The sequence below is a fragment of the Eptatretus burgeri genome, chromosome 1 (genome assembly GCF_056783735.1).
Source record: "Eptatretus burgeri isolate ZD-2024b chromosome 1, Ebu_testis_v1, whole genome shotgun sequence".
Classification (NCBI taxonomy): Eukaryota; Metazoa; Chordata; class Myxini; order Myxiniformes; family Myxinidae; genus Eptatretus; species Eptatretus burgeri.
This window is the reverse complement of record NC_140961.1, coordinates 121,222,701-121,237,404: the sequence shown is the minus strand read 5'-3', so window position 1 is coordinate 121,237,404 and position 14,704 is coordinate 121,222,701. Positions and strand designations below refer to the sequence as shown.

At 37.4% G+C, this 14,704-nt stretch overlaps 1 protein-coding gene and 1 long non-coding RNA gene across 3 annotated transcripts in view; one reads left to right on the top strand and one right to left on the bottom strand.

The window, feature by feature from the left end:
- PXMP4 (peroxisomal membrane protein 4) overlaps positions 1-11,046 on the top strand; it is a 53,342-nt gene extending 42,296 nt beyond the window's left edge. For both annotated transcript variants that reach the window (XM_085896696.1, XM_085896697.1), the window contains exons 3-4: positions 8,470-8,668; positions 8,944-11,046. In XM_085896696.1, the coding sequence (XP_085752822.1) occupies positions 8,470-8,668; positions 8,944-9,219 (475 nt within the window). In that variant the 3' untranslated portion in view covers positions 9,220-11,046. The remainder of the gene's footprint in view (positions 1-8,469; positions 8,669-8,943) is intronic.
- On the bottom strand, positions 6,440-7,077 carry LOC147035303 (uncharacterized). Its single transcript, XR_015062022.1, has 3 exons — positions 6,940-7,077; positions 6,662-6,738; positions 6,440-6,574 (listed from the first exon to the last, which is right to left on the bottom strand). It is a non-coding gene; the product is annotated as an uncharacterized LOC147035303 (long non-coding RNA).
- Positions 11,047-14,704: the final 3,658 nt, after the last annotated feature.

The following is a 14,704-nucleotide window of genomic DNA, read 5'->3' as shown; positions in this document are numbered from 1 at the left end:
AAAATCAATGATTAAACTTAAAAATAATAACAATGTTGGTTTCACAATTCATAATTAATTTAGAGAGTTATTGGGTTTCTCCTCAAAAAAGATTGAAAGTAATCGGACATTTCACAGTGATAATATCATTCAAATATCCTCAGGCATAAATTCTGTGTTAATTCACTGTGATTTGATCGATGGCACTTACAATGATGGAATAAGAACAAATACAATATTTTCATTCAGTGCAAACAACCCCAATTGGTTATAAATTCAATATGGAACCCAAAAATCTGGTTTATCTACCTGTGTCAGGAAAAAACCATAGACAGAGTAAAGTTTAGCATAACTGACCAAGATAATCGCATGATTTATTTGAATGGAGAAATTATATCCATCAGAATTCACCAACGTGAAGTTTTCCAATAAATAAATACGATGGTTATTGTGAGGAAACACAAGTTGGGAAAATATTAAATAATTACAGGGGATGGGATGTTCCTTTCCCCATACCACAAGGGTGAAGGTATGTATCTTGGTAGAGGATACTATAAACCTAAGAGAAAAAGGGATGGAGGACATCAATTTAGAAAAAAAGGAGATGGGATAATTGATGCTGTAATGGGTATAGGTTCAACTATTCTTAAACATAAAGACCTCATTGGTTTAACTGCTTCTGCTGTGAGAAATGTAGCGGGTGCTATAAAGAGTATAAGTGATGTCCAAAAGGAATCTCATAAGTTGCAAGCAATAAAATAAATTTAGAAAGGCAAAACTCAGTTGTCTCCCCAATAACGACAGAAAATAATTCAAATGCTTGGGTCAGGGTTTCAAAAGTTTTAACATCTTTTTTTCTTCAATAAATACAACTATGGAAGCAATTGATAGTATCTATGATTTGGATGAGACCATTGTCATCTCAAACTCCACTAAAAAAGAGGACTACTTCAAGGTAAATGCCATAACTGGAACAGAGTGAAATATAAATGGAACAAAAAGTTTTGAAATAAATAATCAACAAACTTGTTTGAATCGAGCCGAAAGTTTCTTGTTGTGTAAATTTACATTCACTAAGGCTGCGAATAACACAAACGCTACACTGGTAATTGATTTCTTCTGGAAAATGTTTGATAGTGTTCGTTTGTATATTGGAACACAAGAAGTTGAAGCGGTTGATTATGTCTCTGCTACATCTGAAATGATGAAATTTACACGATATTCATTTGGTGATAGAATGGGAAAGGGAGCTGTTGAAGGTTTTATTCCTGATATGGCAACGGGAACAAACAAAGACCCTATATATAGTCAAAGGAAAGGAAAGTATAATGATGATACAAAAACAGGTAATAGTTTTCCTGAGGCAGTTCCTCTTAAAAGTATATTCGGATTTTGTGATCATGATAAAGTTATTTATGGTCTTAAAATTAGATTTCAACTGCAAAGGAATGATAATGAAAATAGATTGCTTTTTGTTGTGGCTAATGCTTTTGCTGATCGGAATAAATTTCTAATTGATGAAATTAGTTGGTATATTAGTGAATATACTCTTAATCTTAAAACAGAAGAGATGTTGAATAGAAGACTTAACTCAAAGAAACCACTTAATGTATCATACCTTAAAAGAAGATGCCAACTCATTAAACTGAACCAAACCACTTACACGTGGAATTTGGGTGTTCTGGAAGGAAAGCCGCAATATGTGTGGCTCGTTTTTTAAAAACCAGATGTTGATACTGCTTCTGATAAGAATAACGCATTGAGTGATAATGCTAAGGTGAAACAACTTCGCGTTTCTCTCGATGGAACATTTTATCCACGAGATAGATTGGAAATTAATTGGGGAAAAAATGATTATGCTGAAGCATACAAGTCTGACCAAAAGGTGTGTGAAAGCAATGGAAATAAAGAACCCATTTTGGATATGACAGCGTTTAAAAGTCTGTATACAATCTATGCAATTGACCTGAGTGCTCAAAAGGAAATTATAAAGTCTAATTGAGTGGATACTTCCCTATACATTGAAAGAGAATAGAGTGAAGTTGATACATATTGTTTGCTTTTGGAAGAAACAGAATTAAAGATTAATACAGATAATGGTGTTATGATTAGTCTCACATTTTTTTCATAAATAAATGAGTAGTAAAGTGTCAACTGGGGTATATGTTAATCAAATCAATCTTCACAAACTATCATCTTGTATTCAAAATCAAAAGCCTTGTATGATTAACGTTAATACAATTCAGAGAAAAGGACCAGTAAGAATTGATGTTTTGCTCACAAGAGAACAGGTGAAAATCTTAAACGATACTGGCTCACTTAAAATTAAAATGTCAAAACCAATGTTGAAGAAATATTCAATAAGAGAGACGAGTGGAGGATTTCTCCCATTTCTTATTCCTTTATTTGCTGATTTAAGTGCGACTGGAGTCGTGACGGGTGGTATTTCAGCAGCGGTGAAAACTGCCAACGAAAGAAGGCTCAACTCCGGGCTCAAAAATAATTGGAAAGACATAACAAAGAGTTGGAGAAACAAATTAGTGGAAGTGGTGTAATTGTAGATTTTGCTGAAAAACTTGAAGGTCTGCCTGATAAAGCGAGATTGTTAGTTGGAGATATGCTTTCTTCTATCGCACAAGCAGGTGTAAAATTAACTAAAAGGGATAATCGATTCTATCTTTCTAATAAATAAATGAGCATTGATGAGTGGTTTTAAGAATTTGAAAAGAATACAACATCAAATTTAGAACTTATCAAATATTTTAAGAAATTAAAAATTCATAATGTGGTTATTTGTATGAGAGTTGTATTAACAAACGTGTCTAAACATACAAAGAATATTATTATGAACTTTGAAGATAATAATGGGAACGGTTCTCATTGGGTTTGTACTTTTAATAGTTAAGGCAAATTTTATTTTGATACTTTTGGTCTTCCACCACCTGTTGAAGCAATAAATTCTTACAAAATGTTGTTTATCAAACATTTCAAGTCCAATAATTAAATTCTAAGTGTTGTGGTCAATTATGTCTATATGTGTTATTTCAACTCAACAAAAATAAATTTTTTAATGACATTATTTTTAATCTCATATAAATGACTTGTGTTGGTAAAGATGGTTCTATCTTTGATGTATCCCAAGAACTGGATATTGATTTATCAAAATATTACACAAAAGCACAGGCTGAATGACAGAAATCCAGTATAGCAAAAAATATTAATATGAAAAATGCTTATAAATTAATAAATTATCCAAACCTGACTGACGCGAATGACTTGGTGAGATAAAGTGATTTATCACAATATATATCCTCAAATAAACCAGCTGTGTATTCCAAAGATAGAGAAGTGTTAATTTTATCTCCGGGTCATACAGAATTCACAGTTTCAATTAAAATAAAATTTTACAAAGAAAGGCGTATCGGTTGTATGAGAATAGAACAATGGGGATACGATATGATTGATTTAGGGTATAATTGTTCATTTAAAATTAACCTAGAAGACCTGGAACAATGAAATCAGTCTCGTAAGGAAGAATATTGTCCATGTTGTGCCGAGAATGAGTTTTGTGGAAGCACGATTAGCAAACAACAAATAAAAGAATTTAATAAGGGTATAATCAATAATTGTTTTGCCATAGTTTATATCATTAAAACACAAAGAACAGGATTATATATAATAAGTAATCAAATACAAACTGATTTAACTAAGGGAAGATGGGGTGGTATTTCCTGTCATTATATTAATCTGTCATATATTTTTGATACATAAATGACAGAAAGAAGGCTTCAAGAGAATTATCATTTCTTTGTCCAAGCATTCCTTCAAGAAAAGGATATTTGGTATTTTAATAAATATGTTCCACAACATAAGAATGAGGTATATTCAATAAAAGATTGGCTTTATACTGATGTTAATAAACCAACAACTTTGGATTTAACTAAAATGTTAAATAATGAAAAAAATTGAAAGTTAAGAAAATGCAAGACTCTTTTAGAAATTCAGAAGAAATTTTATTGGTTTCCTGTTGTAAAAAAATTATTTTGGATGCAGGAATATCAAGTAATCAATCCAGATGAAAATATGTATGATATTCTATGGGGTGAAAGTGGTTCAAGGATAGTAAGGGATGAGGCAGGAGTTGAAGAAACTGAGGAGAGTGAGAAGAGAGAAGAGGAGAGAGAAAAGAGGGAGAAGGAGGAGAGGGAGAAGAGAGAGAGCGAGAGATAAGGAGGAAGGGAGAGGGAGGAAAGAGAGAATTTATAATTATATAAATATGGAAACAAGTGAGATTATAAAAAGATCAAAGGTATTGCAGAAAATAAATAAATCTCAACGCACCGAGGAGGAAAACAAAGAATTGGCATGTCTATTAAAAATATATGCGTCAAGACTATTAACATCGGTTTCGGGGAGAAGATTTAAACAAGAAAGTGGAGATCAAGAAGAGAAAGAAGGAAAAGACTATATTATTGATGATGTTGGTGTAATTGACTTTAATTAAAGTTTTACATTTTGTTTTCTTAAATAAATGTAGGAGAGAGTGAAGACATTTCTCAGGATTCTTTATGTTTTAAAAATTAAGATTCAAATGTGCATGTTGGAAACTAAAAAGGTTTTCTCGCTCTGTCGGAATTTTTCACATAAATAAATGAGTTATTGTCTAAAATGTAAAAAGAAAACTAAAGAGTAAAAATATCTCGTATGTTAAAAGCAAAAATAATAGGGTTACACAAAAAGGTACATGTTTGGTCTGTGGCGCAAAAAATGAGTGAATTCATCACCAAACACAAACAAGGGGGAGATATACAAAAGTTTTCTTCATGAAGTAAATTTACAACAACTGGAATACCAGGGGAATTACATCTACCAGGGTATTCTTTCTGTGGTCCAGGAACAAACTTGAATAAAAGATTAGATTAGGCTGACAATCTAAACCGTGGAGCAAACCAATCAATAGGGTTGATGAAGTGTGCATGAGGCATGATATTGATTATGGAAATAGCACAACGTTGGAAGAAAAACATGAAGCCGATAGAGAAATGTTGTATAATTCGTCTCTGATACAAAATCCAACCTTGAGAGAAAAAGTTGATATGTTCATCGTGAAGAAGATGATCAGTGCAAAATTGAAACTTCGGCTTGGAAATTCAAAAAACTTATAGGCTCTAATGATGTCATTAAGACTGAAGAGCAATTAGCTGATGGATTACATAAACCAATATTCACAAAGTTTCAGAGAAGGAAGGTTTATTCCAAGGAAGTTGATTATATCTGGTCCGCTGATTTAATTGAACTCAATAATGATAAGGGGTACAAGTATGCTTTAACCGTTATTGATTTGAGGAGTCGATATGCATAGGTTGTCCCTTTAAAAAACAAAACAGGTAATACTCTTATGTTAGCTTTCCAACAGATATTCAATAAAAGCAAGACAAAACCTAAAAAATTGTGGACTGTTGAGGGTACAGAGTTCTACAACAAAACATTTATGAATTTTCTTAAAAATAACAACATTACATTATACAGCATCTTTAATGAAGGAAAAGCAGTTGTTATTGAGCATTTTAATCACACTTTAAAAGAGAGACTATATAAAAAAATTCACTCAACTCGGTTCTCAACAATGGTTATCTTTAATTCAGGACATTGTAGATAAGTACAATGACACGATTCATACCTCAACGAAAACGAAGCCATCAGAAAAACATTTACAAAATTAAAATATGAATAAGAGATTAATGTCAGAAAGCCTAAGTTCAAAGTTGGTGATATAGTAAGAATATACAGGTGGAAATCTCATTTTGAAAAAGGTTTTTCCAAGCGATGGACAAATTAACTTTTAAAAATTGTTTATGTCGTCAGTACAGTTAATTGGACTTACAAATTATGTGATTTAAAGGGGGAAGAGATTTTAGGTTCATTTTATTCACAGGAATTACAAAAGACAAACATAAATTGAATTTTTTTTTAAACTCTGCCCCTTTTTGACTCCGCCCACACAAGCCACATCCACACAAGCCCCAACCACATAAGCCACATCCACGCAAACCCCACTCACAGAAGCCACAATCACACAAGCCCCACCCACATCAGCCACATCCATGCAAACCCCACCCACATAAGCCACATCTTCATCCATCATATCCACATAATTAGTGATTAGTTTATTAGTTCCCCACACACATGTTTATTTAATTAAAAAAATTGCTCTACCCACACAAGCCCCACCCACACAAGCCCCACTCACACAAGCTCCACCCACCCAAGCCCCTCCCACACAAGCCCCACCCCCTGTGCTCCCCCACCTTTGACCCACCACCCCCCTCATCCCACCCCCACCCTTCCCCACACACGGGGATGGAAGGGGAGAGAGAGAGAGAGGGATGAGGGGGGTGGTGGGTCGTTGGGGGAGCGCACTTACCCCCCAACCCCTCCATTCCCCTTTACATCTCCTTTATTCTTTTCTTATAATTCAAAATCAGATATTATCAGGAAAGCATTTCTAATTAAACAAAAGTAATAACATTGAACAAAATCTTCTTTCGCAACAGCCTGATGGTTTGTTTTGGTTTTGAAACTCGATCAACATATTCTGTTCAAACCAAAGAGTGAAGAACAATTAGGGTATATCAAGATGATTATATTATGATATTAATAAAGTAATAAATATAACATTTACCTCCAGAAGATAGTGTCATGTCAGATTCCTCCAGAAGATTTAGTTGTGTGTTTGGTTCATCCAGACAGGTGTTTAAACTGAAAAATATAAATAAAAAATAATAATGAAACACACACACACACACACACACACACACACACACACACACACACACACACACACACACACACACACACACATACACATACACACATATACACACACAAATGCAGAGATAAAGACAGAGGGAGAGAGACAGACATAAAGACACACATAGAGACAGAGGGTTAATTTCTCACCTTTGACTCAACTCATTCAAGGTCAGAGGACGTGAGAGCACTTCTTGCCAGCCAACAAAAATGTCATTCAATTCTCCTCTGAACGATCACATGTCTTCAAGGAAGTCATTCATTTTTAGCCACTCATCGTGTAATTCAAAGGCCTCCTGTTCTAGATCAGTTATCAACGATGTCCTTATTGGGGACAACCTGTTAGAAAAAGACACACAATAATTATTGGTTGTATAGTGATTTAATTCTGCATAAAACAACAAATAATGAATTGGGTTAAGGATGTCACCTTTCAACTTGTGAAAACGATTGATCTGCAAGGTTGTAGTAATAATCTGAACGCTCCATATTCAAAATAAAACACTCGGCACACAAGTTGGTTTAAATAGCCTCCTGTTGATGATGTAATGGGAGATTACACAACAATGGATTTTTCAGGGTGTGTTCCACATAGGAAATGACTTCGGAATTTTTTTGGTTTAGTCCGCGCGAGGCAGCTTGGCTGACTCCAGACTGACTCATTTTAACACGAAAATGAAACAGTTTGCTTTGAATGATTTTGAGAAAACTTTCGTTTCATATATATTCTTTTTATTAACTTTGATTTTGCTTGCTTTTAGCTAAACTTTGTTCTGTTAGTGTTCTGATGATTTACTATATAACCATGAGAGACATGGGCACAGAATACTTCCTCATTTTCACAGCACGACTGTGCTCTTAAAGGCACTTCCCCATTTTTACAGAACAAAAGGAGGGATAGTGAACTTCCTTTTCTTTCGTGCTTGAAGAGATAAAGTGAATATACTTGATGGAAATGAATGTTATAAGAAAATTAAGATATTCCCTAAAGTAGAACATGGGCAAATATTCTTTGGTTCGCTCTTTGAGTGGAATGAAAATATAAAAGGACTGTGATTATGTTGGGGGGAAGAAGTGCTTTTATCAGTAAGTCTCAATCTTTCATTGTCTCAATTTTACATTTGCTTGTATCAGAGGGAAGGGGATAGGTGGGGAGAAAATCAGTCCTATTTTGGCCTTTTGGGGCTTGAGTCAGAAGGTTTTTCCCTTTTTCCCCATTAATTTGAATGGGCATCCCAGAAACCCCATTTATCATCTACTGGGGGGGGGGGTTGAGGGTTGAGGTGGGAGGGGTGGCAAAATATATTGTGGTTTCAAAAAGAACGAACTGATTTGCAATTAAGCATGCTTCAGCTGGAGCCACTATCTGGAAAATGTTTCACACTTCTTGGTTCGCCATGTCCAATTGTGGCTGGTTGGCCTTTCTGCTGAATGACAACTCTTTATGGCTCTCATGGGGTCCAAGCATTTGAAAGGTATGGTGGGCGACTGGTGTTTGGAGGACACCTAGTGGCGATGGATGGTCGGCGTACAGAGTGCCAGGCACTACTGAAGTCAGTATGTTACAGCATGTACGTTAACTTCACTGCTTGGTAAATGTGAAAAGTGGGGAGTTATGAAATGAAGAGCTCAGCCCTTTGGACATCTTTCACAAAGTTTTGTTCTTTGTACCCCTATCAGCGTGCAGGAGAAACTGAGGACCATCGTGTATGCAACGTACACACATTCACGAAATCTGGCATGCTTTGTGTTCATTTACAAGTCCCTCACAGTTGCGCAGCGCTGGCTCCTGGGTTGTGCACGTCAGCCGCAAGCCTTCCTAGCCGCTTGTGTTGGAGGTTGGCTTGTGTTCGGCACCAACAACAGCATAAACAGCCAGGTAATTGGACCTACTGTCCATTCCACAATGTCTATGGCGTACACGTCCACAATCATTTCAGAAATGAAGGCCTACATAGTTCCAGTGATGAACCACTCGGTGGTTGAAATGTCGAACCTGAGCTTTGCATGCACAGAATATCTAATAGTTCCTGTTTTCCCTTCATTTTTCTTCCATGATTGTGATTGGCTTTGTCAACACGACTGATGACATCTAACTCATTTCAAAGCTACCCATTTTTCCTTCCCATACCCTTTTTTGTGTGACTTGATTAGATCAACATGTACTTACTGTCGCGTGTACTTTTTGGTTTGGTACGTCTTGGCACCGAACGAGGTTTGCTACCACGGCCAGCACAAGACACCTTCCCTTTCTTTGCGGCACTCATCTGGGGCCTTGTGCTTTGGCTCTTCGAATATCATCGGCACGTGTTGCAACCCTCGCTGCAGGGTTCCATGACTTACCTATACGATGACAGCAATGTCTGGCATGACATCACAGACTGGTTGGTTTTTAACAAACCTCATCAGAAGTGTAAAGACAGCCAGTGATGAGAGTGCCAACAACTGACTCGTATGGCATCTCACCATGAAGCCTTTTTTTTTTTCAAATATTACCTTAAAGCCATACATGCAAAGGATTTGGTTCATAATTCTTTATGACATTTCTTTAACTAAATAAGCTGTGCTGCAATTGAAGCTATAGATTGGCAATGTTTTGCGAAGAATATCATTTATTGTGATTCTAGGAATCTTGATCCGACTTTGTTCGGCTGTTTTTACCTCCCTAAAATGAACTGATTACACTTTACAAACTATATGCGTCCGTGCGTGCATGTGCTCGCGTACCTCATTGCAATGGGATAGTAGATTTTTGACCCTCAGTCAAATATAATGTTTTAAACATACATTGTACTGGTGGACGTTGTGTGCCGTTTGAGGCCTGACCAGATCCCTGCTTGAAACTGTAACATGCAATTTAAGGAGGAGGAAAGGGTGGTAAGGGGGGGGGGGGGGTTCGCCAATCATTTGCAGGTGTGTTTCAGGGTGTTCCTGATGAAATGCCATTATTTTACACATTTATTAATGTCACAAACAAAACTCATACCACCATACAGAGTAAAAAGTCTGGACATGTTCAAATTGACCACCATTTTGATTAAACACAGCAAGTATTCAACACCTGGGGGTGAAGTGGCGTTTCTTGGCTCTCATGTAGGTTTCCAAGCATCCAAAATCTCTCATTCCGTCTTTTGACCGCCAATGAAATGGAAGTACACCTCATCTGAACAGCACATGTCAAGAAAGGAAGAGTCAGCCTCCAGCAACTCCAAAACCACCAAATCAAATATTTAACACTTTTCTTCACCAAAAATGGATTATATACGGAAACTCTTTATGCTCTTGATAAAGATTGAAACAGTGGCCATGTTGAACATAACCTTACATTAAAAATAATTTTAGCCTTTCCTCCATATCTTCATACCATTTTTATTATCCCACTCTTTTTGAAAAAAAAAAAACAATGGGATATTGTAATTGGCTTCATCTGTCTGTCCGCCAGTCACGCTATCTCCTCCTAAACGGTTGGGAAGAAATTCACCAAACTTGGGAGTTAATAGTTATGATCAACACACGGCACAAAGGTGCATGAGCCATATCAGTTTTGGCCCTGCCCAGTGGGGCAGTGTCAAAAGGTCAAATCCCCAAAAATGCGATTACAGGCGGATTTTTAAAAAAAAATTAAACTTTTTATATGCGTGAAATATTTTTAACGATTTTTTTTTTTTGAATTTGATCCCCGGTTCATGCCCCAGGAGGTGGGACTGAGGGTCACATGGTTCAAAATGGGGAAAACATTTTAACTCAAAATCTGATACTGGGACATTCCTTTTTGGGGAGGAGTAATGGGGCATGTTGGAACTTTTTGTCATATTTCAACTTTGCTTTAGGTGAGAAGCGTAGGGATTTGCGATGGCGCATCATCGACTTTGCTCTAATGTTTGTGATATCAATACTTTGTTTATAAGAGAATGGCCTTCATCTGGAACACCATGTGCGAAGACCCATGTTGTCCAAAAATCTAAGCATGCGTATGTATCATTGAGGCCTGAGGACCGAATTGAATCACTCAATTCTCAAGGGAGAACCCTTGAAAAGAATTGAACAGCCATTGTTAATGCATGAGGAAGTACTTCTCCACTGGTCCGCATTTATAGCAAAAAATGATTCAATTTGACTGGATTTTGTCTTAAAAGTTTTTAATTTCTATCCCGTTTGATATTCCATGCAAAATAACTTGTTTGTTTTTATTTTAATGTTTTGCATCAGCTGGGGCTCTTTACAAAATGCATGATCAAATAAAGTGAAAGGAATGTTTTTGGGAATTGCCAGAAATATTATTTTGTTTTCCCATCTGAGCACATAGCTGGTGATGGTGACATCTAAGCACAATGTTCCAGGTTAAAATCCCATATCCTGTGCTGATTTATTTGCTGCTCAGAAGTTCACAAATATCATGCCAAGTGTCCTATTTGGACCATTACAGAAATCTATACTATAATGGAGCTAAGTGTTTGTTATCTCCTCCTAGACAAAGTGTCGATGGTCCATGGAACTCAGCTATATCGTACTTGGTATACATGATTGGATCGTTATACTTTTTAGCTCGCTATAATGAGCGGTTGAGCAAAAATTAGGAGGGTTAAAAAGTGAAGCCGAATATTAGCTATACAGCCCGAGGTACATCACCGAACATGATTGGTCCAGTTTATCACGTGCCTACCACAGAACAGACCAGTGACGGCATGTTCTTTACTATAACGGAGCGAAGTGTTTGTTATCTCCCCCTCGACGAAGCATCAATGGTCCATGAAACTTAACGATATTGTACTTGGTATACACGACTCTGGATCGCTATACTTTCTAGCTCACGAGCAAAAATGTACATACTCGCTCATTATCGCCTGTTACTGTACTACATTTTCAAAAAAATGCTGTGGCGACATATTCGGTGTCTCCGTGTGACTATCTTCAATTACAACCCCATAAAAGCCACTCAGGAATCAACTCATCATTTGGGGAAAAAAATGGCACGCGAAAAAGGAATGAAATCACGACTTGCAGATCTCTGAACCGTGAAGGGCCACAAAATCACGTGACCACCACCACCTCTGCCACCCGTCCTTGGGACAGTTAATCTACTAGTACTTCTAATGCTCTTTCCCTGCCACTGTGCACAATTTGTCTGAGCCACAAATAGGGAAGGGATGCTTTGTGAAATCACTGTGCTGCATTTAATTGTTTTAATGTATACAAATATCGATTTGATAATTTTGAAGACGAAGGTTTGCGAAAGCATTAAAGTGCACATTACAAGTGAAACAAAGAGCCATCTCTTGACTACATGGGTATATGGTGGCAATTCTGACCCACACACTTGCATTTTCCCTTCCATGAGCCTTACCGATCATACACAAAATACATGACACTTTGGGAACTATGGGAGAGGTTGCTCTTTCCCAGTGTGTCACAGAGGGGAGAGGAGGGTGTCTGAGCCACAGTCACGTAATGCCATCTTCATGGGCGCAAACATCTTGGATGTCTGTTCACAATGGTGGGACATCTCAATTTAGAATGACCTTGCTTTCGGTTGAATTCATCCAAAATTGGCAGAGGTGCTGTTTAAATCATTGATTTGAGACTATGAGAGGGCATTTCCAAAAATATGGCAGTTTAACTCCAAGTTTGTAAAATTTGGAGGAAGCTGAAGGGCAACACTAAACGAGAGCGAAGTTGATGGAGCACCATCACAAATCCCCACGCTTCCCAACTATAGCAAAGTTGAAAGATGGCAAAAAGTTCCATCAGGAATGACCCGATATCAAATTTTGGGTTAAAAACTTTCATCCTGTTTTGACCCCTGTGACCAAGTCCCCCACTTCTCAGGCATTAACCAGGGGTGAAATCCAAAAAAATTGTTACATATGTCATGCATTCCCCAGTTTCGATTACATATACATATTTAAATGAAATAATGTGCCCGTTATTTCATTTTTTGTGGGGGAAATTAACCTTTTAACACCATCGCAGAGGATGGGGCCAAAAATGATACTGCTCTTGCACCTTCGTGCCATGTGGTTATCATAACGACTAGGTTTGGTGAATTTATACACAACCGTTTTGGAGGAGATTTCGAGACAGGACAAACAGACGGAGCTGATTTCAATATACACCCGTTATTTTTTTTGTTTTGTTTTTCAAAAAGCTTGGTGATAATTATTGACCGAGTTGTCGGATGTCACCAATTATATTTAAAAAAAAAACATAGGGGCAATACACGCTCACCTGGTAGAATAATGGTACTGAGAAGGAAGTCAATGTGGTACTGAGTTACTGAGGAAATAAATAATAATAAATAAATAAATAAATCGGGCCCTGAGGGTGTCTTCCGGGGTTGCTCCCCAAAATAGGTATTTGCTCTCTTCTCGGAAGCTACACACACAATTCCGATGAAACTTGACAACACCATTCATCACCCGTAATGTAATAAAGTTTGTTAAAGACATGAAAAATATCCAGGTCTGAGGGAGTTTATCGGGTGTGGTGGGGGAAGGGGGGTGGTTGTCCCTCAAAATATGTATTTGTTTTCTTCTCTAACATCACACACACAATTTAGATTAAACTTCACCACAACCTTCATCAGCCTTGTAGTACCAGAATTTGTTCACGCTATTAAAAAATATCGGAGTCGAAGAGGATTTACGGTGGGGGTGGCCCCCAAAATAGGTATTTCTTATAACGTTGGTTTATTGATACATTTCTCTGATTTCTTCCCATGTTGACTTCCTCTTCAGTATCATTATTCTACCAGGTGAGTGTCTTGGGGAATGTCCTCTGTTTTTTTTAGCTCAACTGGTACATAGCTTCAGAGAGCTTATGGGATGGCACGTCGTTCGTCTGTCCGTCCGTCCGTCTATCCACAAATACTTGCAACTTCTCTGCAACTACACATATGATTTTGATGAAACAATACCACAACCTTCATCACACTGCACATACCAAAGTTTGTTCATGGCATTAAAAAAATTGGGCCCAAAGGGGATCTACGAGAGTTGCCCTCCACAATAGGTTTTTGCTTTCTTCTCAGGAACTACACATGCAATTCCAATGAAACTTCACCACAACCTTCATCAACCATGACTTACCAAAGTTTGTTCACAGCATTAACAAATGAAGGGGTCTGAGGGGATCTACAGAGGGAGTTTGCAGAGGGGTTGCCCCCCCCCGAAAGTTATCTTTGCTTTATTCTCAAAAACGACACACAAATCCAATGAAACTTGATTACAACCTTCATCACCCCTGTTGTGCCAAACTTTGTTCACAACATTAAAAAAAATCTGGGTTTAAGGGGATGTAGGAGGGGTTGTCCCCCAAAACATGTATTTCCTTTCTTCTCTGAAACTACACACACAATTTTGATGAAACTTGACCACAACCTGTTCACACTATTAAAAAATCACGGTTTACGGGGACGTTCCCCCACAAAAGAGGTATTTGCTTTCTTCTCAGAAACTACACATGCAATTCTGATGAAACTTGCCAACCACCTTTTTCACCTGTGGTGTGCTAAAGTTTGTTAATGACATAAAAAAAAAAATTGGCTTCAAAGGGAATCCCCTTGATCCTCTGATGGGGGGTTGCCCCTAAAATATGTATTTACTTTCTTCTCCATTATATATTTTGTGGGTCATCCATGCCTCCCAGTGGTTCCCTGGTTTACTTATCCAACCGCTATCAGGTGGGTGCCCAGGGGTACTCTCCCTGTGTTTTTTATTGTATGGTCGCTGATGGAAAAGCCGGGAAGTTCCAGACAACATCTCTGTAATGTGTAATGGGTGCTTTCCTCAGCACAATTTATTTAATTCTCTCGTATGCTGTCTGTCTATTTATCCTGATGTCTGCTTGTTCTCAACTTTCCGATCGTCACTGGGAATCCCCTTGATCCTCTGATTTTGCTTTTTTTAAGATTTATTCA